This window comes from Neopelma chrysocephalum, unplaced genomic scaffold (assembly GCF_003984885.1).
Source record: "Neopelma chrysocephalum unplaced genomic scaffold, ASM398488v2 Primary Assembly neopelma1_96936, whole genome shotgun sequence".
NCBI lineage: Eukaryota > Metazoa > Chordata > Aves > Passeriformes > Pipridae > Neopelma > Neopelma chrysocephalum.
The window spans coordinates 2498914-2526560 of record NW_020925579.1 but is presented as its reverse complement, the minus strand read 5'-3'; the positions used below and the strand labels follow the sequence as shown (position 1 = coordinate 2526560).

Genomic DNA, 27647 nt, shown 5'->3' with positions numbered 1-27647 from the left:
TCTCTGGCCATGCGGTTAAGGGTATGTCTTGGCTCTTCCTTGTTGTGACTTCTGAGACTCTGGTCATCCCTTGCTTTCCCTTTAGTCATTGGCCTCAGATGGTGGCTACCAGCAAGTAGTGACTGTGTCAATACCACTGAAGCTTTGCTGCACAGCTGTGAGGCAGCTGAGACTGAGAAAAGTATGCCACCATCCTTGTTTAATCTTGGTCTCAATAACCTAGAGACATAAGGTCCTTTTTGATGTTACTGATGTACTGTACTATCCTCTACATTTCTCCCAAAGTTAGCCTGAAAATCGTTTCACTTCGGCATGGTCATGCACTCCGGATGGAATAAAAGCATAGCTGAGGGCACGGATGGAGCTTCTAAAGCACTCTGTCAATCCATTTGCTTGTTGGCAAGACTTTGGAGCTATTGTGACTGAAATAGAATAAGTGCTTTTCTTTGCTCTTCCAACTAAACTGCAAGTCTTTTTTTCTTATTTTTTTCTCTACCTCCTCTCCTTTCTCTTGCTTTCTGTGGCAGAGAAGCAGAGTAGGTGGGCCACAATATGGACCATTACTGTGGTGTAAGAAGATTTTCTTGAAGTCTTGGAACATGCACAGTTTCTATACTATCTAATTTTTAGTCCACCTGGAATCATCAGACCTTTTTATCTGGGTAGATTCTGTTGATGTCCTCACCATCTTGCACGTCTTTGTACTCCTCATTGTTGCAGAAGAACAATTTTAACCCAAAATGTTTAGAAACTGCCCTGCAAAACTAAATTGGTGCTTAAAAAAATAGAAGGGGAGAAAAAAAAGGAGCTGTGTTAACATCAGGCTTGATTCCTCAGCTTACATCTCTGTGTTCATATGTGAAATATGTGATGGTGTTGAATTTTCTTCTGATTGTCTCTCTTCTTTGAGCAGTCATGAAGAATGATAATTTTCTGTTTCTAAATTGAGTTTTTTTCGTATGTATATTTTGTGTAATAGCCATATGTCTGTTGTTCATATAAAAGTTGGGCAGTGTTGTCATCTCTCTGCTCTTTCATAGGTCTTCCAGGAAAACAAATTGATTTGAGAGATGAGTTTTCACTTTCAGTTGGTTTAGTATCAACACTGGGAAGTGTAGAGATGTCAGAATTGTGTGGGTTGAATTAAAATAATTGTTTGGCCTTGTATATCAGAATCTTCTTTTTAAGCTCAAGTACTGAGGCAGCTTTCCATTTTTATCTTTAACTGAAATTTTGACAGTCTCTACAAAATATGCTGTGCTGTTAATTTATGTGAAACTGGGGAGATGTGTGTCTGTGTGTGTGGAAAGTATCCATGGCTGACATAGTACTTCAATTACATGAACGTTGTTAGAGCTGTGAAATTTGCTATTCCTTGAATATATTGGAGGAGAGTCTGGCAAGGGGGAAGCATTTCTGTTGGCTTTGGCTAATCTGCTTTTCCTCAGGGTCGAGTCATGGATCTGGAAGGCAAAATCCGGAAGGCGGCAGCGGAGAGGGTTGCTGTGGAGCTCAAAAAGAATGAATTCCAAGGGGAGCTAGAGAAGCAGCGACAGCAGATTGACAAAATCCAGTCCTTGCACAGCTTTCAGATGGAAAATGCCGACAGAGTACATCAGGAAGAGAAGGTAGGGCTTTTTCTAGCCAGTTTTCTGTGAGACTGTGAATTACCAAGACAATCCCTGCAACAGAAAATGTTTCTCACGTGTTCCAACTGATGGGCATACAATCAGTGTTGGTATGCCAAAACATTTATTTGTCATTTTATGATATTTAGAAAATGGACATTGAATGCGTGTTATAGCATTTGCTGTGTAATATATGAAATACTAGAAGCTGCAAGTAATGGCACTTCTGACTAAAACCCCTACCCCCTTTGTAAATCATGGTTACCAATCTTGGCTTGGCTTCTGGCTTTCTTTCCTGTGTACTAATGTTTTAATAATTAAAGAAAAGAGGAAAATGCACCAAGATATACATTTGTATTCCCAAATATGTTTGCAAGCATAAATGGTTGACGTTTATTTCTAAACATGTTACAAATTTTGTGGCATCTTGGCCTTTTGCCTCCAAAACTTGGTAGTGCTGGGAAGACATGAGAAGGTTAGACTTTCATGGCAGAGCTCCTGACTGTACAGTGTTGCCAGAGAGTTGGAATTCCTTTGCAAAGAATGTGAACTTAGCTAGTTAAATAGCAATGTGTACAATTGCTGCTGTGTAGTATCTTGCGAACTGTTTTGTTGTGTATTTTCCTCCTGTTACTGATACCATTTTGAATGTGGTTGTTAGTCATTGCTATCACTTTTCTCCCTGTTTGTAGAAATATTTAGTTGAAAGTGTTCAGTTGCTTCTCCTGTAGAGTCTCTTGACTGAAGTTTGTAGATCAGCTTTTCAGGACTATTACTTCCAGCAGGCTGAACAGACTCAACACATGATAGTAGTAGGTGTTCTTTAGGTAGTGGGTTCACCATGAGGGGATGGTTTGCTGTTCAAAACTTGTGGTGACTGAGCAAAATATCACCAGAATAATCTTTGAAGGATTTAGAGGAACAGAAGTTGAGTAAAAATGGAAGGTGGAGTATGCACATCAGTGGTATATGTCTCTATTTTGAAATAATTTTTACCCAAAGTCTTAAAAGAAATACTAAATCAATTCTTTTTACTTCTTTTGAGACAAATATGTTTCTTTGATAATGTCTCTCTTCTCTTTGGGTTCAGTCTTTGCATATACTTAAAAAAAGATGAGGTATAGTTTGTCTATTTATTTTTTAATGTATGTATATATTAAAAAGATATCCCAGGATAATCAGACAGCATATGAGTGGGTAATCAATCTTCTTGTCACTTCTGCCTCTTAGTATTGGGTGTCGCTACTGAGTGTTGTGGAATTTTTTTGCGTTCTACTTTTGTCTTGCAAGGAGTGAAAACACATGCAGGATTGGGGAAAAAAAACCCAAAACCAAAAGATTCAAAGGTAAGAAAAGGGCAAATGTAATAGAGTATTATGCTTCCTTTTCATAAGCAGGCATAGCCAAAATTATTAAAAGACACTGGAAGTGTAAGTGCTGGCCACAGAGTTTACAGCACAGGCTAGCCATATGGGTGGATGTTGAGAGATTGTGACAGAAGCTCATCTCGCATCTATGCCAGGAAAAGTGGTGAAAAGTGTTTTACAAAACCAGAACTGCTGTTGGACGTGGGGGAGAATGTGGTAGCCTGGGGAAGAGTCAAAGCAGCTTCTGGCAAAGAAAGTCTTTCTTCCGAAGTCTCTTGGAGTTTTTTCTGAGTGAATCAGTGACAAGGATGAGGGAGACAAATGAAAGCATTCACACCTGAATTGCAAAAGTCAATATGTGCATAACTTGTAGAGATACTAAGCAGCCATGCAGTAACACAGCGCTATCTCAGGGGTGAATGATAAGGCAAAAGTTACAAAGCAGCTTAGAAATACACTGGGTTACTTTTTGTACTGTGGGAAGGTTACCAGTGGAGTTTTGGAGTGCTGGGAAAGGCACACAGAGGAGAACAAGGAGGATAACCAAAGCTGTGCAGTAGTTTTTCTACAGGAATCCACAGTGTAGGTTACAGGCTGGACAGGAATCAGTGGAGGAGTCATCACAGTCATCTCCAGGATTCCAAATGGAGCAGAAAATGTTTGTGGCTAGGAGAGACGTGGCAGGGTTGTTCTCCATCCACTGATGGGCTTCAAATGCCATCATCAAGTTGTAGCTCAGACTGGGCAGAAGGTAGTGCTCTTCATGCAGTAGATGTTGAAGCTGCAGTTGTGTGACATCCATAATATGCAGTTGCAATGGTCTGTGTAGGTTAAAAAGCAATGGATAACCTGGGACAAGCACCTGCCCCACCACCCAGTACCAAGGTGTTTATTCTATTTTGAAGCATTCCTTAGGCAGAAGTAGCTGCATTTCAGTGTTAGAGATGGGATGCTGGGAAAGGTGGATTTTTGGGGCCAATCTAGTAGCCTATCCTTCTTAAGTGCTTTTCCCTCCATCACTGTAAAATACAGTTGTTCAGTAACGGAACAGTCTTTGAAGTTTTCTTTGAAACCCAAGGAGCTGATGCTTTAGGAAGCATAACATGAAAGTGGTGCACTGGACTAATTTCCTGTTTTCTGTATTGTGCCTGGAGAAGTGCATGTCTGAGGAGCCTGAAGAGGTAGGACGAGCGTGTATGTGCCTGTGCACCACTGTGTGTCAAATTCAAAATTTGCTTTTGTTGCAGCACATGAGCAAATATCCTGCACAAGTGCTGTTTGTTTTCCAACTCTTAATTTAAGGGTAGAGAGGGTTGTGTTACTGGGAACCTGTGTATGTGTCGAAGTTGCCATCAGACAAATTCTCATGGATTTATCCATTGTAATTTGAATTCCTCTGATATGGTGGCAGAGAAGAGAGGGAAAGTTTAGTTCTCCTCACTAATGACCTTTATCTGAAGAAGCTGTCTAGGATCAGAGGTTATTCCTCAGAGGGATGTGGAATATAAGGAAAGGCAGTTTCTGAGTGCTTTTTTGTTTGTGTGTTTCTGTATCTATGTATAAGTGTGTCTGAAATCCCTGGTTTTCGGCTCCATGGATTCCAGTGGAATCTGGGATTCCTGGGAAGCGAGTAATGAATTCAGTCTTTCTGGTTATGGGAAGCTTGCTCCTTGAACTGAGCTTTATTTACTCCATAAAGATTAGCAGCAAGTATTTACCTATTCAGGAAGAATGAATGCAAATCCAAATCCTGAGTCTCTCAACTTGTTTTACAAGTGATACAAACTGTATAACTAACTGGAGAAGACTTGGAGTCATAAATGAGATTTGCTTAGTTCTTGTTGTTGTTCATAAAGAAAAATGAAAATGCTTTCAGCAGATGTGTAGGAATGAATGGTCTCTCAAACCCTCCAAGCTTTCAGGGAGAAATGGTATTTTTTCTGGTTGTAGAAGAAATTTGTATGCAAGGAGACTTTCACAATCTGGTCTTCTTAGCAAAAGCAACTTTCAAGTAATATTTGAGACCCATCTTAATTGCAGTTCATCTCTGCTCACTGTGTCTTATTACTCTACTGATAAAATACAGAATAATTATGCCACTGATTTAGTTTCATACCAAACTCATACACCAATAAGGTACTTGCCCTGTTAAAGTCATTGTCGATGGCAGTGCTGTAATCACTTTGAGTTAAATCTGCCTTCTTTTGAAGTAGAACTGTCTCTGGCTACTTAAAGGATGAGGGCATAAAAAGTAGGAGGTAATCTGAGCCGGAAATACCCTATGGGCTCACCTTTCACTGAAGCAATGTAATTCTGGAAAACTGCGGTTGTATTTATTCTCTTAGGTCTGAGTATGTATAAAACACTACTCTCATCAGTTTGTTTTTAAAAACCCTACTTGAAATTTTAAGGAATAGTGTAGATTTAGGAAATGGCTTTTGGAAATCTATACAGAAATAGAATGAAGAGATCAAGAAATCTTACCTGAACAGTTGATAACAACAGATAAGGAATCAGGAGTGCAAAAGGGTTGTTTCTAGTCTGTAAGCAATTTTCTAAAGAAGAATATTCTCTGTGGTTGTTATTTGGGACTTGTAGCTACTGGGATGTACACAGCCACAGCTGTTTCTTTGAAGAGCATATCAGGACAACAATATGTGTAATTTCTCTTACTTTTAACTGAAAGAACATGCTTTTGCAGTTGATAATTTGCTTTGAATTTACAAAATTCTTCCCCAGCCCATATCTTGTTTTACTGAGGAGACGGGCCAAGGTATGTATGTTCTCTGTGAAGCATGTCACTGTCCTGTTGCTCAGTGTTTTTTAACACAGGGCACAGCTTCTCTCTGGTCCCCTCCCTCTGGGAAAATTTCAATTCCCGGCACAGTCTTCTGAGACAAAATACCTATTGGTATGCAAGTAGTCGACTCCACTGAGAAGGAATTACAGTAATCAGCAGGGAATGAGAAGAAAGCCTTCTGTGAAAAGGAGAAGGTGCCTATGTATATTTTGGTTTTTGTTGTTTTTTTTCAAACCAAACAATCTTTCATATTCCAGTTTTGGAAAGGAAACATTTGAGGAACATTCCATACTTGCCATAACATTATCTTACTAAATTAGCAAAAGAAATCAGTCTGATTACTCATAACTGGTACAGCAGAAGTCTAGAAGACCACCTCTATTCAAAATGTATCTTCCACATGCTGGGGAGAAGCAAAATCATCATCTGAGACTTGCTGCACTGTAGGCACCCTTAGAGTGGGAATTTAGAGTATGTGTAGTTTAAGAGTTAACTACTGGAATGTTTCTACCTCTTCATAGCAAAATGAATGGACAAAAAGAAACGCAGAAGGTACCTTAAGTGTATCTGTACAAGTTTTATATTAAGATTCTCATATCATAGGTTTTTGTTTTCCTTACACTGCCTACTGTTTGGGTTTTAGTTAAATATAAAAATATCTTGAAAGTCCTGTAGCTGTACAGGGCTTATTTTCTCCAATCCGTTTGCTAGTGCACTGCACCCGTAAAAGTAATTTCTTTTTAACATGTGTTAACTTCCCCTCTCTTCTGCTGAGAGTGTAAGAAATTGTTAATCTTGTAATTTTGGTGGTTTCTGCAGTTTTGAAGGCTGAACTGCACCGTGTCATGGTGCACATGTCTTTAGTGACAAAAAAGGAGAGTCTAGATTGCTTGTAGCATAGGATGTGAAACAAGTTTGAGTCTCTGACCTTTACCAGGATCACTCTTTAGGAACAGAGCTGTTTTTTTGGTTTTGGGTTTTATTGGCTGGGTAGGTTGTTTGTTTCTTTGGTTGGTTGGTTTTTTTGCTTGTTTGGAATTTTTTAATGTTTATTGAGGATGAGAAAAAGTCTACATTTTTCGAATGGAATTCAATTCAGTGAAATATAGATTTACATGAACAGTGTCTCCTCCATTTTGGGCTTGAAATTTGTTTTAAGTCTTGCTTCAATTGATGTACCTCTACTAAAGTATACATGAGTGTGCAGCACACAGGCCAACCTAAAGGAGAAATATTTCTTAGGAATCTTATTTATGAACATTTTTCCCCACATACTAATATGTAGTTAGCCATTAATATCTTGGCCTAGAATGGAAAAGCCTTGTTGTGGCTCATTGTCATGGTTTAACCCCAGCTGGCAACTAAATACCATGCAGTCAATTACTCACTCCCCACACCTCTCGCTAGATTTTTGAAGAAAACACATGGCTTGAGATAAGAACAGTTTAGTAACTGAATCAAAATGAAATAACGACAGTAATGGAAAGGAGAGAGAGAGGAATAAAACCCAAGAGAAACAAGAGATGCACAGTACAATTGCTCAGCACCAGCTGACAAATGCCCATCCCATCCCCTAGCAGTGATCAGTGCCTCCCGACCAACCCCCTCAGTTCATATACTGGATATGACATTCTATGGTGTGGAGTATCCCTTTGGCCAGCTGTCCTGGCTGTGCTCCCTCCTGGCTTCTTATGCACCTGCTCACTGGCAGAGCATGGGAAACTGGAAAGTCATTGACTCAGGGTAAGCACTACTTGGCAACAACTAAAATATCGGTGTGTTACCAACATTATTTTCATGCTAATACCAGCATGGTGTTGGGGAGCACTGGGAACATGCGAGATGGGTCTACTCTTTTTTTTTTTTGCAGTAAGGACTTAAATCACTTCAAGTTAATCATGCCCTGCTTCTCCCTGTTTAATTATAGATGTCTGTTTCTGCATGTATAAATCTTAGCCTCCGATTTTGCTTTATTCCCAGTTGATTTCGTTCTTAGCAGGTGAGTTACTGATCCTGTGGCTCATCTTTGTCTCCTTTGTGCTATATTTGTAAATGCACAGGCCTTTTTTTCTTAGGTGTTAGTTTTAAAATGTTTACACTCATCAGGTGCTTTGCTGTTTTAATTCTTTTTCCTGTTGCAGTATCTCATGCTTCTATATGCAGCACCTACAATCAGTGTTAGAAAGCACATGTCAGTTTGGTGTACTTGGATTAGCTTGATTTATGATTGTAGCAAATGCTGAAGGAGTAATTGTAGTAATTCCTCCAAGGAATATATCTATGGAGAATACTGTGTAAGGTGTTAGTTGGATCAAATGCATGTATATAGTCCAGAGCACGTGCTCAAAACATAGGTTTTGAAATAATCTCCCTCACGTGTATTTCTGCATTATGTTTTGGGGTTTTTTTAAATAATGACTTTATCTTTGTGTTTCTTAAGTGGAATATGACTAATGTAGACATGTTCTATGGTGAATAATAATGACAAAATCTCTGTCAGTTGTCATTAAAAAATTTGCCGTACAGCTGGAACAAGATTTTTCCCTCACTGCTGGTGGAAGTGTGACTTCTGATTTTTTGGTTTCTGAAGACCTGCTGTCCACAACATTGTCTTTAATCAGGAGACTGATTTTTATCTCTGTGGCAGTCACAGGGACTTTTATGCAAGACACATTTGCAAATATAAGAAGCTGGTTCTATGTTTCAGAGTCACTCTGTCTCAGAACATGAGATTTTGATGTGGTGATACAGTTATTTTCCAAAAGCTGGATTTTCACTTCTGGGGATGATAGCTATTGTTTTGTGGCCTAGATGAAGTTTAAAATGTGAGTTGCTTTCTATAACTGAGTATTGGCATATGTCTGGTCAGTGCTTGCCAGCAGTTTTCTTTCTTGACCTGCATGAAAACCCAAAAGAAAACAATGTTTGCTTAATTCACAGCCTTGATGTGAAGATTACTTAACGCTGGAGTGACAGTCAGATTGGAAGCTGGCAGTTGCAATATGGTCCTGTAAATTATTAAACAGTATTTCCTGCTCAAGTTAAACAGCTAACCAGATTTTTATTACTTTTTTTCTTGGACTCTTGCCGACACATTCAGGGAGGTAGGTGTGGCATTGCCAAAAGAAAGTTTTATATGCAATCCAGAAAGACCAAGGCACACTTTTTTCCCATGTTGTGATTCAAAGAGCAAATACATGGCAAATAATTCTACTCACTTCAGCTAATCACAGTTATTATTGTCCAGATGTGCTAAATATTTGCCACTTGTCTGTTTTGCTGTCACATAAGTGCTCCTGGTATTTGGGAGTTTCATTTTAAGAAAAAAACTCCACAACCAACAAAGCTCCACTCCAATAAAACCCCAACCAACCAACCAAAAAAAAAAACCGCAAAACCAACAAACCAAAAAAAACCAAAGCACAACAAACTGTAGGAACATAAAATTGCTACATCATACTGATTTTTTTGGTCTGTTGACAGATTCTGATAACGGCCAATGCTGTAGACCCTGAAGATGATAATCATGGAACAATCTGGCTACATGGTTCATACATTAACAAAACTTGGAATTCCATTGAAATATTAGCTTCCTTTCTCCAACAAACCAGTAAAAGCAAATTCATTTTTTGTTTACCTATAGGAAAGGAGAGGGAGATATATTAAACATATATGCTGTTATTAGTGTTACTTGGTTTTCATTTTCCTTTTTAACAAATGAGCAAGACCTTTGCTCTTGAGGTTTCACAGTGGTTTTCACATACCAGCTGTACATACAGAATGGTGTAGAAATACTTCGGCAACAGGTAAATGACTGCCTCTTTGAAGTGGGACTCTTTAAAGGGTCAACCAAAGACAAATCTTCTCTTCTGCTGGATGCTAGCCTGCCCACTCAGATTGATTGAATGCTGCACTTCAGCTAATCAACTCTGATTACTGTAGTCTGTGTGGAAAAAAAGCACTGATGATGTTGTCAGTGTTTCAGGGTGACTTGGGCAGACAGAATGGATGCTGCTGTTTCTTTGCAATTGGGTGGTGTGGACATATGTACACATCAGTACTAGAGCAGAAACTTTGGGAAACAGGGGACTTGGTATATCCTGATCTGGGACCCTTGAACACTGAGGTTTCCCAGGGCAAGAATAATGAGGAAATAGGCACTGAATCCTAAGAAATATTCTCCTAAGACTGGACTGGATTGTTTCTGAAGAATAGGTGGACTTCTTTCTTTTTGTAGTCTTAAGAACTCTTCTACACCACACTTGCTAAATGTTAAATATGAATTTGAGTTATCTTGATATCTTGCTCACAGCAATTAATTTCATTTAGTCTTGACTTGGTTCTGTCAGTTTTCAGGTGTTTTGGGGCATGTGTGTATATGAAATGGTAGACGAAGGTTGATGAAAGAATGGACAAAACATGTTCCTATGTTGACTATGTCTCAGTTTGAAGAGACTGGAATGTTTGCTAAAGAGGATGAGGTATGAGATAGACCAAACTTCTCTCTCTCAGCAATTGTAAGTTTAAAATTAAGGGGCTTTAATCGAGGAAGTGTGGAAAAACAGAAGATATAACAACCCTTTATTAAATGATATGTGTATATTGGCAAGAACAATAAAAGAACATAAAAAACCAACTGAACAATAGTCCTGTACCCAGAAGTTCCCTTCAAACAAAAGAAAAAGTCTGAATACTTCTCTGTCCTTTAGCGCAGTTCTAATCGCGGTTGGCAGGGGGCGCTGTTGGATCACTGGAGGTGCAGGGCCTGCAGTACTCTGTGTTGACCTGCAGGGGGCGCGGTTGGACTCTGGCGGTCACCACGTGAGGAGGGGTCTGGGGGGTGGTCTGGGATCGCGGGAGAAGCTGAAAGTAAAACGCAGACCCTTCCCCCGATGGGAGAAGGGCAGAAGGAAAAGCAGTTCACCCCTACGGGACTCACTGTTGTTCCCAGATGACAGTGTTCCAAAGCTCTTCCCTTCTCTCCCAGCAAGCACAGACCTCTCCGATGAAAACCCAGTAGGTCCTGGCTGGAGTCACGAGGCAGTGTGCGAGCCGACCGAGTCCGGTGGTCCGGCCTCACCAGGACGAAAAGCCAGAAAGACAGACTTCCAGGCCTTCTCTCCAAATGCCCGCACACAGATCCCCGTCTCCGTCCCAGGGAGCGAACTCCACCATCTGAATCTCTCCCCTCTGAGAAGAGCCAGCTACCCCCTCCCAAAACTCCTCCCCTCTTCCGCCAACCTCTGATGGCCATCTGTTAGGAATGCGGTTTGGCCAGCTAGATTCCTTTGTAAAGCTAACCGCTCCCCCACTCCAGCCTTCGATGGGCCATTCGCTAGGAATTTGGTGTTGCCAGCCAGATCTTTTGTAAAGCTAATTGACTCCCTTCCCCCACTCACTCCGTTTTTCTTAGAGTGGAGCAGGGGGAAGAAAAATTCCATTCTTAGATTTATAACCTATAACAGACTACCTCTTAGAATGAGAGAGAGAGAGCAAAATGAGGGAATGGAAGAAGACCACTCCAGCACAAAAGCAGTGGAGAGGATAGTTAGAAAAGGGATACAATGCAAGGGCTTCACATGGCTTTTGTGGAGTTCCTTTATGCTCAATCATTAATGCTTTCATAGCTCATCTTTGCGTGCCTGGATGCAGGTGTATTGATTCCTGAGTGAGAGGGTAATTGATAGTGAGCTGTACTATGCTGTATTCTTCTTCAAGAGATAAATACAGTAAATTTGACTGTGACTGCAGTCAATTAAAGTACAAGGAGATTAAAATACAATAAAGCAGCAAGCAATTTTAGTATCTTTAACTTGTAAATTCTTCCTCTTTGCATCTGTGCAGTGGTATGTTCCCCATGCCCCCTTTAGTGGGGAATCTGGGTTAAAATGAATGTTTGCTGTTTGCAATAGTAGATGTGTTAAACAGCTAAAAGTTTTTACTTGGCTGTAACACAGCACTTCACAAAAAACCGATCGTTACAAGTGCTTTGGTAGGTGTTGTTTATAATATTAATGATAATACAAGTCCTTTGCAGTTAAAAGACTGGTTTTTGTTTTGCTTCTTTCAGGCAATACTGCTGAAAAACATCACAGTAAATGATCGATTGATTCAGAATCTAGGAGGTATGTTGAAATATGCCTGTGTATCTCTCATACTGTTTTTTAGGCCCTCTGCTTTTAAGACTTGCATCTTTCTGGGGTCATCTGAGAATGCTGCCTTTCTTCAAGTCATGGGGGTGGTGCAGGGGCTGCGATGATTTAGATACTTCTGCATAGTTCCAGTTAAGTGAGAACCATAGTTCCAGTGTGAGAATAATCTACCTCAACGGTAGAAGGATTTGTCCATGTAGTATTTCTGACTCTTACTATATAAAATAATACAGAATAAAACTAGATTAATATATTTATTCTGTATTCTCCTTTTTGCAGCATATTCTTACATTTCTCCCTAGATGTTGGGTCATGCATTTTAGCTCTGGAGGAATTCACAAACGCCTATATTAAATAAGAAAACTCAGTCTAATTCATTTCTATTCATGTTGGTGCTTCAGAGTTGTTACTAGCAATGTATTCCTCAGGAGGTCTGGGAAATGAATTCTAAGTCCTATAAACAAGTAAATATGTTGTGTGCCACCTGCTGGTGCCCTCATGCAGAGCTTTCTATCAGGAAGAAAACTCTAAATTATAGGTGCCTCTGTTGTTTCTGTTTCTTATACAGGAACGTAGCTGTAAATTGCATATTATTCAGGGAAGCATTGTCATCTAAAGCTTGTCTTTAGATGCCGATAAACATGAATACTCTTTCTTGCTGTGTTCTGATTATGATTTCATAGACCTAAAGATTTCCTGGGCTGAAACCTAGCAGGGTTTGCAAATGAGAACATTCCTGATGAAGAAAAGTAGGTAAAAAAATATGCTACACTGTTTTTGCTAATATATTTTGCTGAAAGGCTATTTTTGCCCAATTCTGTGAATCCTTGTTGAATAAATTCAACAATCATCTATGCATTTTTATGCAAAATGTAGTTAGCATGACAGATGAATTAATTTAGTGGGCTCACTATTGATTTGTTGAGATTTCTGTTGTTGTATGTGTAGGTATATGTTTGTTTGGGTGTATTTTACTATGTATTTTAATCCTGTTTTGATCAGAACACTTGAAAGAGTTACAGACAGAATATGGAAAGCTGCAGTTGGATATTTACTGGTTTCAGAAGAACCAGACTAACCTTCAGAGGAAGTTCTCATATGACCTGTAAGTATGTACTTTATAAAAGATGGCTTCCCAAGTTGTAGGTGACTTGGTTATAACCTAGAGTATTCTTGTGTTAGCTATAGTACTGTTGGTAAATGTACATTTTTAAGGAGAAAGTAACATCTGACACATCTTCTGAAATTGCTCACAGTTGTGAGAAGAGTGTAAACCTTGCAATGCTTGGCATCTCAGTATCCACAGGCTTCTCCCACGCTTCTTGATGTTCCTTCTATTGCAGGAGATCTAAGGTAGGAGTATAATCACCTAAGAGCTGGGGGGAAAACTAAAATATGAAGAGGCTAAACTCTGAAGAAGTTTGAATTCAGATAGGGGAGTACCTGATGAGAAGCTGTACCTCATTGAGCTGCCAGAGATCTTGGGAGATTTCTGGCACCATACTGATCAGACCATGTATTCTGCATTATGGTTCATACCTAGTCACGTGTTTTTCTTGAGATATCCCACTGAATTATAAAGCATGGATAACTGAACAAAAGTACTTACCAGTATTCTTACCCTAAATACACATTTCCAGTATTTCTGTGAATTTCTCCTGGGTTCTTTTTGTTCAATAATATTCTTGTTCCCTCTGGCTGCCTTCACATTCTATTGTATCTTTCCTCTGGTGTATAGACAAAAAAAGCAATAGAATTTGCTGTTTGCATGTTCTCATAACGATTTTCCATCAAGAATATAACTGTTGTAGTGATAGGTATTTTTCCACTGTTTAGCCAGATTTTGTAGGAATTATGACTAAAAGCTGAACATGGCAATCAAAGAACTTGAATTCTGCAGGCTAAACTCAAAGTACCTATTTTCTTCTTTTTTTTTCCCCACCTTAGAATGAAGGATTAATATTACTTCTTTTGTGATACTTACTGATTACCAGTTGGTTGTGACTTTTTTTTTTTTGGTTATTACTCATTTAATAATGATGACCCAGATGGATTGTATTAGCAGAATTGTAATTTAAGACTTCTAACAGAAAAGTAGAAGGAAGTTGGAAACTTCAGTTTGTACCAACCTTTCATTAAGCCACATTACCTATGTGTCTGTTAAGGTGCTTTTTCCTCTCTACACTTGTTGTGTACCACGCTTGTTAAGCACCCTCTGTTTGCTGTTTAGTTAAATGACAGACCTGAGGCTCATGGACCTCAGTTGATAGTTCTGTGCTAGTCAGTGAATCTGTTTGCTTTTAAGTCTGAGATCAGCAAGAATGAATGGATCCTTAGGTGCCTATATGTGCTGTACAGTCATGCTCCACATGACAGGTACATACATGAAGCAATGGATTGATAACATGTGCAGGGAAGTGATACAAAGCAAATGTAGTGAGTCTGCCTTATGAAAACTCATTTATTACCCATATCTGGTGAAATGTGTTCAGCTCTGTTGAGGAAATCACTGACAGAGCATTCCTGCTTGTGGTAGTGTACTAAAGGGAATCCCTCTTCATTTAACAGAAGGTCAGGGCTGGCTCAAGGTGGAGAGCTAAGCATGATACAGTGGTAAAGATGAGTTTGCTTTTGTCAGGGTAGATGTAGAGACAGGCATGATAAATCAGCCATGTGGGAGCTGCACAGGGACTCAGCTAGCTGCCTCCAGTTGGTCCTGAGGCAGGTGCACCATTTCCTGCAGTGTCTCCATGGGAGTCCATAAAGGCAGTTATCTCATTCAAGGAGCTATGCTTTCTTCACTAGCTTTGCTGAATAATACCTAAATGTTTGTTTTCTATTTCTAGATGTTTATTGTAACTATACAAGTGAGGAAAATAAGCTTCACACTCAAATTTTCGTGAAGTAATTTATAGCTTCGGTACTGTGCAGCATTCACACAGTTCTGTTAGGAACATATATAAATGTATTTTTAAGATGTTGCTTGTTGTGTGCCTTTAGGGAGGATGTTGGAACATTAATATTTCATTGTTGTGTTTACTAAAATAAATAACTTTACATTGTGTTCTGGTAGTTGTAGAAATGGATATTCGATTGTACTTTGTTACATATGTTCTTCTTTGCTAAATGCTCACTTAATGCTGTCACTTTAAATGCTTAGAAACAAGCTTTTCCCAATGCAATTATGGGCCTAGAAAAATAAAAATTATTAGATTCCAAATGTTAGTTTTAATCTGTCTGCCTTCCTCCCCTCAGCATTAGAAATAAACCAATACGTTGCCTCTGTTCATCTGCCTTGCCAGGAGTGGGCATTAGACCTGATTATGTGCTTCTTTCTTTTACCTGGATTTGTATGGATGAAAGTTTTGCACCTTATGTATCAAGTACAGTTTACCCACTGCAAAAGTGAAGAGAGAGTATTATTTGTATAATTGAAAGTGTTATAAAAAGATGACAGAAGTCAAATGCCTTTTTTTAACTGTACACATTGTGAATCACTCTTTTTAAACATTCAGATACTACTCAGTAAAAACAGTTGTACCTGTGGAATGCATAGGAACAAAGTCTATGAACTTAGGAAAAAAAAATCATTGTTTTTTCCTGTACCCAAGTCTTGAAGTTTCATCTTAGCATTTTTTTTGAGCAAGCTTAGTGTTTTCCATAAAGAATTCAGCAGGAGCTATATGAGCTTACTGGTGTTACGTGCAAAAGGAGTGCACTTTCCTCAGCAGTCGACTTCATGGGATAGCCTTGGTGCATGCTGTGCCAAGTGCTGTCTGCTCACGGTAGAGCTTCTTCAGCAAAGGCCGACTGGCACATTGACCCTTCTCTCCTGCGGCAGCCAGAAAGAAACACTGGACTGATCTTTTAAATACATTTCAATATTCAGATGCATTTTGATTCCCAAGAGCTTTGTTTTTTATGTAATTACTTCTTTGGAAATTTTGCTACGTGTAAAAAGTCTGATTAATTAATTTGGTATTTGTGGACCTGACAAGTGCAAGAGTATGAGTGCACGAGCAATCTTTCTTGGCAGGGATGAAAGGAGCTAATGATATATGCTCCTGGAGAACAAAGGTACTCTGTTTCTCATGCTGGGGTTTGGCAAATCCAGCAGACCAGGAGGGGAGAGACTGCACATCTGTCCCCGTGCATGCACACCAGGTACGCAGGTTAACACACACATGAAGTATGAGCACAGCTACAACACCAGTAGCTGCATCCCTCTCCCCTGAGAGTGGCTGTCCACTAGTACAAAATGTGCTGTGGGGGTGATCTGGTCAGGCTGTCAGATCTGAGTCTGTAGTTTAGGCTTTCTCCACTTTTGTGCCTCTGTGCTCCTTTGAGCTCATGGAGGTGGGCCTTGAACGGGCTGATGTCTCCTGTGATGGTCCTGGGAGCAGCTGGGGAGGGTATTACTTGGGCTCCTTTCTGTGTGTGCAGGTGACCTCTTTCACCCAGAAATTTACTCTATGTAATCTTGTGAGGGAGAAAACATGCCACAGAGACTGAATATAATAGCGTTGGTTTTGCACATTTGAAATATGTCATGTTGATCGGATGAGGCAGAGAAACTAGTGCTGTCCCTGTACTACAGTTGTTGTTGTATGCACAAGTAGAGTATTCACATCTCCAGAAATCCCTTTTAAAAGAAGGGATTTCCGTTGCAGATAACAAATTTTAAACAGTGAGTATTTGTCACAGATGTTAAATGAACTTCATTTTCATGTGCAATGTGGGATGAAAGAGCATTTGTGGAAGGCTGCACTATCGCCAACTTTAGGTTGTCTGTATAGTGCATCTTTCTTAAGCTTGCAAAGAGGTACAGACAATTCTGATGTCCTTTAATTTCCTAGAAATTAATGAATGTGTGTATAACTCAAGCCTATGTTGTTTCATTTTCTCTGATGTTCACCAGCTTGGGAAGCACTGCTTATTTTGGTGATTCTTCCTCATATTAGCATTAGCAAAATCAAACTTTTGAACAATGTCTAGTCAAGAAGAAATGGTAATAAGGGTAATTAATTCGTCAGTTCATAGTGTAGCCATCTGCTACTGTTCTTTCTTTCTGGGTGTGAACTACAGAAGGGAAATTTTGTTTTTGAAAAACAGGGGTGAAGAAGGGTGAGAGTGCCATAAAAATGAGTGCATGTACCTGAGAATTCCTTTGGATTAGTTAGTAGCTTATTTGCAGCTTGAGAAACTGGAACGTGCCCGTCTGAACCAGCTGCTGCTACACTGGAGGTATTAACACTTGCAGTAACACTGGTCAGAGCCAGAATCAGAAGAAATTTACCCTCCTTCTGTCTAAGTGAAAGGGAGGAGAAACTTGCAGTGTGTTGACCATGGTGTTGTACAAAGGATGTTGAGAGAGATTTTGGATGCAGAAAGATGTGTTTGCAGGGTCTTTAGCTGACATAGTTATCTCTGAGTGTTAAAAACAAAGGAGAGAGAGAAAGGAAAAAAGGTTTAAACCCTGCAACAAACTCTTTTGCTGCTACGACCAGCGGGGAAAAGAAACAGTGTGGTCCCCAGCCAAAACTCTTGATTGGATAGGCTTTCCAGGGCAGTAGGTACTGACAATGATGGTGCTTTTTCGCCACATTTGCCTCTAGTGTGATGCACTTCTCAGTGGGATCCACTTGATCACACTACTGCTCGTTCCTGTTTGCAGTGGGATCAAAGCATACTTGGGGTCATATGATGGCTAGTTTATATGCCTTCTGTTTGTGTGTTACAGAGTAATACTTATCTGCTTTGTTACTCACTAGGTCTTGGTCTTGTTCTTCCTTTGATATATACAGAAATTTACAAGTTATGAAAAAAGCAGGGGAGAAAGGGTGATCTTGCTCCAATTGCAGCACTTCCCCTGAGACACTGATATAGACAACACTCCTGGGCTTTGTACAATATCTCCAGCACAACCACAGAAAGGGAAAAGACCGCCCTGGCAGCTTTAGGAAAAACTCTGCAGCAACAGCCCAAGACTTACCTTGGAGTTATGGAGCTGTAAGGGAAGGGCAGGATGCAGAAATGCGAACAGAAGACCCCTGCTGTCACAAAGGTTAAGATGTTAATGGCACTGTGTAAATATTAAAAGTATGTAAAAGATACACTGTGCTTGCATCTTTAGGAAATATCCTTTTGGAACTTGTATTAGCTACTGATGAACTCCATTTCTGTAACGTATGTCTTGCAGTGCTGCACTTTGCTGAAATATTGAGAAAGGGTGTTCAGTTTGCTAACAGTAGATCAACAACCTGTTTTTTATTTCAGTTAGTACTTTGCTGTTTCCTCTTCTTGGCTAAAATCAAAGTATGAATTTCTGTTATCATACTAGAAATGCTTCAAGGATCAAAATTACTTTAACTTAACTGAAATTGAGTGGTTTGTGGAAGACACACACACACAAAAAAATCATGTAGCTTGTTGAGCTGGTCAGACAAAAGCAGTTTAAATTAATTTCTCCTGATAGAACTTGGACCACCTGCACTATGAGTTTGTCCTTAGGACTTAGGTTAACACTTTTCCCTACTGACTTCTCAAATGTAAGCCTAGATAATAGAACTAAGGAAATAATAACATGTTTAAAAAAATATAATTTTACAAAAGAACATTTCAGAAGAGTGTGGATGAAAGTTAACTGTCTTATTCATGTTTTCTGCAGGTCACAGTGCATCAACCAGATGAAAGAATTAAAAGAACAATGTGAAGAAAGGGTAGATGAACTTACAAAAAAGGGTAGTGATGTACCACAAATCAAAGAAAACAAAGAATTCTCAGAAGATTCAAAAAAATATAGCCAGGTATTGTTTGGATAATTTCTTGAAAATATTTTTCTTTGCAATTCTTAAGTATTTCTCCACCTTTCTGCTGTCTCCAACTAACATTAGCCCAGCTCATTAAGTTTTGCTCTGCTTCAACATTTGTTGAATCTTTATGATCTATCGGAAATGGTGTGATTCCAAGGACACCCCTTTAGTGAAGAAATTTTTCCTAATATCCAATCTAAACTTCCTCTGGTGCAACTTGGGGCCATTTCCTGTGGTCCTGTCACTTGTTGCCTGGGAGAAGAAGCCACCCCCCACCTTGGTGCAGCCTCCTTCCAGGGAGTTGTAGAGAGCGATGATGGAAGTGTAAGCAGACATCAGTTTGGAGCAATCAACTGTGGCTTCTTTGTCCCATTGAAGTTACTGATGTGGAGCTGCCAGGCAGGTAACCTCAAGCAGGCCTCATCATATCTGAGCTTAACTTTTCTTTTTCCTTCTTTTTCCTCTGAAGTCTTTCTCTCTGATCATTCTCATAAATTCCTCTACAAACAGCTCCACTCTGCTCTTTCCCCGCTGGCCCTGGCTTTGCACCCTCATTTGGTGTTTCTGAGATGACATTAGGGGGAAGAATAACCCTCTGTGTCAGCTCAGGTGAGGTCCTGACTGCTTGAGCAGTGACTGTGGAGAGCCTGGGTGCTGCAAGGGATGCCACATGAGCCAGTGGTGCAAGGTCAACTGTGTATGGGGTTGCATTAGGAGTACCATGGCCACCCCATCTTTTTAAACCTCTTCAACCTCCATTCAACCCTAGAAATGTGCTGTAGCTGGACAATCACCATTCTCTACAGGCAGCTCCAGGTTCCCTTCATAGAGGATGGATGTTTTCAATGTGAAAGCCCTGGGTACATCCCTCAGTTCACTGACCATCTTTCATTTTCACCAGGAACTAATGGTGAATTGTTAGTCGAATCCTGTGTTTCTCAAGAGGTCTGAGCTTTTCAGTCCTGAACACATGGAGGAAATGAAATTTCAGTGCTGCAGTTTCTCAAGCCTCTTTGGAGGAAGAGCCCAGGCTGAAAGTGATGCACTGGGAAGATCCTGTTTTATTACAGAGTTCCTTCTGAGCCAGTGTTAGACACACAACAGAGCATCAGGGTAGGAGGTGACAAAAAGGATGGTGCATGACTCAGATGTAGTGAAGCAAATGCAAAAATTTTGCATGACAACCATGAATGACAACCAAAGCAATAATGATAATTATAATGATATTGAAACAAACAAATTTAATACAAACAAACTCCCCTCCCTTGGCCCCCTGCCAAAATACTTAATTCAGATAATCTGGGAGTCATTTATGGAGAGAGGTGGTAATCTTATTGCTGTGAAAACATATGTGGACTCACTTTCTTAATGGCATCCTCAAGCTCCCTGTTCCCTATGCTGTAGATAAGGGGATCCACTGATGAAGACACCACCAAGCATAGGACTGTCAACCACGAGATCTAGGGATGGGGAGGAGATGGAAGGGGGCCTCAGATATGCAAACAGGCCAGCACTGACATACAGGGAGACCACGGCCATGTGAGGAAGGCCAATGCCAATGTGAGTAAAAGCAGTACATGGAATTTTAATTGCTAAATTGGAAGATCTTCAAGATTGTGTATATATTAGCCTTAATCTTTCAGTGGGTCAGATGCTGAGAGCCAGAACTTAAGCAAGCTCTATCATGTTAAACAGGTACTATTGTCTAGTTGGTAATTTACGTTTTTCTTTTCTTAATCCTGCATTCAGCATAGTTACGGACCAGTTCCTGTACAAGACTTACATAACTGAAGTCTTATTATGTCCAAATGCAGTTTTCCGGCCCAACAGATTACTAATAGTAGTTAATGCCATTTGTTTTTTTGCTCTGCTGACCCTGAGGCAGTAGCAGGGTAACAGTGGATAAATGTGGGGTGTTACAGTTCTGTGATGCTCAGAGAATAATCGACAGCAGTGAGCTCATTCTTCCTGCAGTTAAAGAAGGTCTGTTAAAATTCTCCTAATGTGTCATGCTGTTACATAGAAACATTACTGCATATTCAAAATTGTATGGTACTTCCATTGCCAATAAAAAATTTCAGTGCAAATATTTCCAAGAGTGTTGAGATTTTTTTATCCCCTACTGAATTCTTACCTATGTTCCACTTCCCTTTCCAAATCCAGGAGCAGTTACAAAGACCAATGCTTATCTTGTGTGCATTCGCTTTATAGGTCAATATTCAACTGCCAGCCTTGAAGCAAACTGAGTTCAAGCACATTGACTTGGAACAGCAGAAACCCACTGAAGATGTACCTAAAGCAGTACCTACACTAAGACAGACAGACTTGATACAAGCTAAAGGTGAGATGGAAATCACTGTGTTACTAACAACTGGTTAAGAACAGTTGTAATTTAATTGAACATTTAAAAACATTTTTGCACACAAGATCAAGATGGAAAAAAGTGACACCAACAACCAGAACTTTAAGTAGTTTTCCAGCCTTGGAGAGGCACTACTGAAGCATTTTTATTGCTGGGATTTCTACTGGTTCAGTTTTGTTGTAATTGACACATTGCATATAAAGGTAAATACAAATATTTACAATTCTGGAGTCATATTTCTCATTTAATATGGAGAAAATACCCTACACTTTTGGAAGGCATGATTTTCAAGCACACTTAAAATATGCCTGCTTAGTAAGTTTGACACATCCAGCCTGCTACTCCTCCCTAAGGAATAGCTGAAAGTTAGGCTTAAAAGAAACACACATACATGCTTCCCACTTGCCACTGAGCAAAATGCAAGTAAGGACAATAATACAGAGGCGATCTGGTTACTTAACCTAATGGTTTAGTTAATGGTTTAGTGATTACTTTTGGTACTAAATTTCAGAAACTGTTAATTTGAATGGACCTTGTGTATCCATCTTGCACAGTAGTGTGATAGAATTTCGATTCCCTATTTAGTTATTCTTATATGCTATTTTAAATTACAATCTTGTCCACACGCAACTCTCATTTTAGAGAGCTAGCAATTGAAGACAGCATTACATATAGTTTATTTGGGCAAATTTTATCTTTTTTAGTTACAAATGCAGATATACAGGAAAAAAGATAAGTTAATGTCTGCCAAAAATGATAGCACTCCTCTACTTCCTCTTCATATTTAAAAATAAGAATGGCCGTGGTTTACCTGCAAAGCTGCCTATGTGACTGCTTTGTCCTGAGCTACTTTTAAATACTGAATCAATTTTATTGTTTCTAACAAAATGTAATACACAGAAACCTGATGTTTATATACCACACTGCAATTTTTATTTAAACTGCTTTATTTCATTTGCCCGAGTTATTAACCACACACCCCAAAATTTTACAGGAGGTAGAAGCATGAATCTGATGACGGTAAACAAAGTCTCCTTTAGCTGTTCCTAGTAGCAAAAACATGAATTATCTTCTTTGTATCTTTGGAATGGAGGCAGTTGAAAGATATTATTTCAGATGAAAAACAAGAATTGAATGAGAAATATAAAGCATTATTTATTAAAGGTTTTTAACTTGTGCCACCACTGAAAAGCATTATTTTTTTCACTCAGAATAATTTTTATTGTTTTCAGAAAGAATAGATGGCCCAGCTGACATCAGAAAACAGGAGCCTAAGGCAGAAGAGGAGCAGCTTTTTAGTCAATTGAAAAAACCACAAGATTCCCTCAAGGCTGCTGCAGGTCACAAGGAGATGCTACCTGAATCAGAGAAGGAGCCAAATCCATCTGGAAATGAAAAACATGTCGCTGGGCAAGATGAGTTACAGCCAGCACCAGAGCAGGCTGCCAGTGAGGAAGTTGAGAGGGAACAACTCCTAAATTATGATGTGAAGCAGGACAACTTGTCCCTGGGAAAGGCCGGTTCGTAGCATGTTAAGAACAGTATTGTTAAGAACAGTAAAGAAATGAAACTGTGGAATAGGGCATGATTTCTGCAACAGCAGTGGCAGCTGTCGAGACTTGAGTACAAGTTTTCACAAAGGTCGGTGTGATATGTGAAAGGTGTCAGTCAACAGCGGTCTTCTGCAGTCCATGGGTAAAGACGGAGGCTTCTGTTTGTGCAACATGGAGCTACCAGGCTGGGTTCCTCTGCATCACCACAGCAGCCTTACTGACTTTTTCTCCATTAGGCTGTACAAGGTATTTGGGTAAATTAGCCCCAAAATGTTTTGCTACTGGGGCTTCTTAAGAATAGGATGCATTTTAAAGGATGAGATGTTAACCATTCAAAGCACTGACGGATGAGAATAGAGAGTTACTTATGCATGGATGTTTTGCAGTTAGCATTACTATTGACACTGTAAAAAGACTAGCTATCAGTATTTCAAAATAAGATACATGACTAAAACTCTTAAGACTTCAGGTATCTGAAGTTTATTATTGTGAGTCTGCAAAAACATGGATCAGATGTTGTACAGGTGCTGGTTTCTGGCATCTGCCATGTGGCCTTGAACCACATCTCCACGGCACAGAGCAGCAGAGTATTGATGTATCTAAATCTGACCAGTATCTAGACATCCCTCTGTCTTTCTTGAGGGATTTGGTCTCAGGTGGACTCAGTAGCCCAGAGTAATCAAAAGAGAAAACCTTATGGCAGTCAGAGCAGGAACTGATGCCCACAAAAATTGCTGTTTATGGTTTTCTAGTAAAGACATTCTTAGAATCATGAGTTATGAATTGTCTGAGTGTTAACATTGTTGCTAACTTGGCAGGGATAAATAATCCCTGATAAACTAACGTCATTGATAAACTAGTATTTTTCCAACTGCTCCAAAAAGATGCTGGCCAGAGCAGGCTGCACCCCAAAGAGATGTAATTAAAAGTTACCTAAAATGCTGCCATTTTAACAGAAATAAATAGCAAAAAGATTAGGTTAAAAAATCATCCAACAATTAGAGCAAAGAAAAGCTCTGCCATGCAGCCTGTGAAAAGTCCACATTTCTGTGAGCAAAAAAGACTAGCAGTATGTTCTTCAGGCTGATTGTTCTACAAAAATACCATAATTACTGCACAGGTTCCTTGAGCCAAAGGAGCCCTAAGGTAGAAATACTTCTTCAGTATTCTCTGCGCATCCTCTGTCTTTCAGGAAGAGCTGCTTCTGAAAGTTTGACAGCTTTAGGTCTGTAACTATAAAAATCTATTTGATGTGGTGGTCTGAATATGGACAACATAAGGCTTAAAGCTTAAATTTTCAAGCCTGTTTCTAAGCCACTTACTAACTGGAGGGCTTGGCTTAAGAATATTTTGAACTAGAAGCTCTAATCTATCTTGAGTGGAGTATGTTTATACCTCTTGTGGGATATGCTCATACCTTTCTGCTGTTATGTTTTTTTTCTGGCTGATTATTTGAAAAATGAGGATAGTAGTTTAGCAGTCAGAAATAATGTTTTCATTTACTTTTGAGCTCTCTATCTAAAGAAATCTTAAGATAGTCAATAAAAGTTGCTTGAGATGAGTTAACGACTGAGTGAAGAAAATCTCTTCTAGGAAAGTAGTTTTGTGTCAGGTTAGCACATCAAACTACTCTCTTTTTTATGCTATATTCACAGCTTTTCCCTTGCTGGACAAACTAAAACAAGAAGGGCAGAAGCTGAGATGTTTTGGTAGTAGTGGCAATACATTTAAAAACAATATCACAGTCAAGTTTTCAGCATTGGCTTCAGCTTTTGCTCTTCCTTAGGCTGTCCTTTAATGTATTCTGAAATTGTTCAATGCTTTTTCTTTCTGTCCATCTGAGTGTTGGCTGAATTTTATCGCACTTTCCAAATCCCAAAAGATTCTGGCTTTTATCTGGTTCTTCAGACAAGATTTACAGCAAAAGTTGCTCTGAAATTTAACATTCAAAATGAAAAATAATATGAAAACCTACTCTGAACAGCAATTCATTCAGCAGCCAAGTAAATTACATGGAAGTTGATTACAGTCACTGTTTCTCTGTGCAATGACCCTATGGTATAGCATAAAACTGCTTCATTTTAAATCTTTTCAGACAAACAGGAACATGAAGCAATGAACCAGGACAAGGATGTTGTTGATTACAATTTAGATGAGAATGAAGCTGAATCAGAAACAGACAAGCAAGCAGCACTTGCAGGGATTGAAAATGGTAAAAAAGAAAAAAAAACATTTAAAGACAAATACCACATGCTGAAAATTTTAAGATGGTATTTTGCATGGTATTCTGTAGTAAGATATACCAAGCTAATTTCTGTTTGTTCTTTGAGCTTTCCCTCATGTTGATAGCGTGATTTATTTTCTGTATAGCATCACTGAAGCTACTCTTTAATGGGGGGCATGAAGGTGTGGTATCTGTAACTTTACTATACAGTATTTAATAGTCTTTACAAAATTTCTCCTGTAGTTTTCTACACAGAAGAACTTTTTTTATGAAGAACCATCTCTTCTGCCTGTTAAAGAGATTTCTGTACCTTTTTTATCTTCATTAGTTCAAAACCCTGAAGATATGAAGAACCACTTATCTGACCATGGTGAAGGACGACAGAAGTTGTGAACAAAGGAGGTTCATGATGCAACGTAGTCAACTCTTCATCTATATGCAGCAATGATGAGTGCAAAGTGATCTGAGAATGTTTTGATTACCTTCTTGAGGCTTGAATAAGGGCCCAAAATGAAGTAGTATCTTCCTGTGAAGATACTGAAATCAGCAAGCAATAAATGTAGTAACTTTGAAGTTGGCTATAGTCATACTACAGTAATGGTATATGTGGATTGTTGGTACATGAGTAACAGTCCTCTGCCAAGGATGGATGTCTCCCCTGAGCAATGCACAACAGAAATACCAGCCTAGTTTTAAAAACTTAAGAGGAGCTAAGCCACCGAACATGGGAAGGATGAAAACCAGTCCATGCTGCTATCTACCCTTGTGCCTATTCTGGCACCTTTTTACTGCAACATAAATATACTCAGAAAACAGAATGATATATTTCACCTGGGCCTTCTAAATTAAGTTTCTAGTTTACACTTAGCTTCAAGGTTAAAAAAAAAATCAAAACAATTCTGATAATAGTGCCTTCTTTTTAAGAGATTAGGCAGGAAAATTTTTCTGAAAGCTTTGTTGGACTCTTGTTCACAAGTTCAGTACTACAGTATAGTTCACTTACCACTAACTTGCACAAGTTTAGCACAAAAATTCAAACTCACAAACTTTTCATGACAGAAGCCCTCTGAAATGGTGTGCTACCCTTTACTCCACCCAGCCACTATCTTCTGCTAAAATGTAGGAAGGCAAACGTTTGCCTTGTAGAACAGCAATCATCTCAGCTGTTGAATGTGAATATTCCTCTCTGCTGGACTTCTGAGGGAGGTAAACCAGACTAAGCATTTAGAAGACATGGCAGTGACTCCTACAGTTGAAGCTGTAGTTGTTGTAAAGTCCTGTGTTATTCACAGTCTATCATCCTGTTAATTTTCTGTAGTCTTGTATTTTCTGTAGTCTTGTTCAATGTAAACTAGAAACTAGTTTACTTGCAGTAACCTAGAAATATCCTCTACTTACACTAGGGCACCCTTTACTACAGTCCAACCTGCATGTCTATAGCCAGCTGTTTCGAAGGATTTTTGTATTTGTGTCTGTTCCCAAGACTGACATCTGTGTTTAGAGCAATCTTTGTGAGTATGAACCAACCTCTGTTTAGACAGCAGACAGTCGTGCCTAACTTGCCAACCAGCAATTCCATTTAAGAAAATATAAATTTGTCTTTACTTTACCTTTAATTTTGTAACTAACTCTTTTTGTGATGTGTCACTCCTCAGTGTACTACTTTACAACTCTTGAACCTTAAGATACCTAAATATGCAAGTGGAAGGTTGGCTTTTTTGTGTATGAAAAAAGTATTAGTTTTCATCAAGTGAAGGTCAGAGCTTAAGTCAAATGGTGCCTATTAAGCCCAAATACAGAAACATTTCACTGATAGTTTTTCACCATCTAAGTCAGACTTAGGTCTGGGCCACTACAGTCAACACAGCAGGGAAAAACAAATGCTTGTAAGCAGAAGAGAAGAGGTATGAGCATCTGTTCTGGTATTGGGAAACTTGGATTATTGGCTTTTTTTTTTTTTTTCAAATAATGGCATGTTTTAACATCAAAATGTTTACCTGTATTCTGGATGATAAAATTATTTACCCATCTTCTCAGCATTTTCATAGGACTTTATCTGTAAACAGTTAGGCCTCTCAGATTAAGTTGATCAGGAATTTAATATTGATTGCTAAAGAGCATATGTTCTATGAGTATAAAATACACAGTGAAACACTGTATTCAAGTTGAATTAATAGCTTTACCATTATCAAGTTAAGAATCCCAAAGAAAAACTACTTCTTTTGAACATTTTTTCCCCTCTTGTAGTAGGAGGTTGCTCAACACAACAGCTAACCTCTGTTATTTCACATCTTAAAGCACAGGAGGCAGAACTATTCTAGGAAGGAAGGGGGAGGTTTGGGGCCTCTCCTGTTTTGGATATCTATCTCTGTCAATCACTACAGAACACAGTAGGATCCAGCAGCCCCACTAGAGTCAAAAGCGGGGGAAAAAAGGTAATTTAAGAACTGAGTGATGTAACAAAGTAGCAGTCCCTTCTTTGCAAGGCAAGTAGCATGATTGAAACAAAGTTGCAGAATAAAAATACCCCTATGTCTGGTGCTATTGCTAGTGACTATGGCAGTGTTTGCTGGGCAGATTGTCCAGTACTGTGAAAATAAAGACAAAGGAACAAACTCCAACTAGGAATCACTCCATTTCTCACTGTATTCAAAGGCTTCTTCTACATTTCAGACAAAACATCTCTGAGAAAACTGACTTTGGTAAAACAAAACAAAACAAAAAAATCACTGAATTCAGTGCAGTAGGA

General features: G+C 39.2%; 1 protein-coding gene and 1 long non-coding RNA gene across 6 annotated transcripts in view; one reads left to right on the top strand and one right to left on the bottom strand.

Annotated features, from left to right (window-relative positions):
- Positions 1 to 25429, top strand: part of GOLM1 (golgi membrane protein 1) — a 35164-nt gene extending 9735 nt beyond the window's left edge. For 4 of the 5 annotated variants that reach the window (XM_027670835.1, XM_027670833.1, XM_027670834.1 and 1 more), the window contains 8 exons: positions 1449 to 1628; positions 11866 to 11920; positions 12950 to 13052; positions 18615 to 18753; positions 20971 to 21100; positions 22354 to 22641; positions 24770 to 24886; positions 25227 to 25429. In XM_027670835.1, the coding sequence (XP_027526636.1) occupies positions 1449 to 1628; positions 11866 to 11920; positions 12950 to 13052; positions 18615 to 18753; positions 20971 to 21100; positions 22354 to 22641; positions 24770 to 24886; positions 25227 to 25291 (1077 nt within the window). In that variant the 3' untranslated portion in view covers positions 25292 to 25429. The remainder of the gene's footprint in view (positions 1 to 1448; positions 1629 to 11865; positions 11921 to 12949; positions 13053 to 18614; positions 18754 to 20970; positions 21101 to 22353; positions 22642 to 24769; positions 24887 to 25226) is intronic. The other variant, XM_027670836.1, reaches the window with a different exon arrangement.
- On the bottom strand, positions 500 to 27111 carry LOC113960919. The gene is made up of 4 exons (XR_003532149.1): positions 25437 to 27111; positions 13807 to 13812; positions 9724 to 9731; positions 500 to 510 (listed from the first exon to the last, which is right to left on the bottom strand). It is a non-coding gene; the product is annotated as an uncharacterized LOC113960919 (long non-coding RNA).
- Between the last annotated feature and the right edge of the window lie 536 nt (positions 27112 to 27647).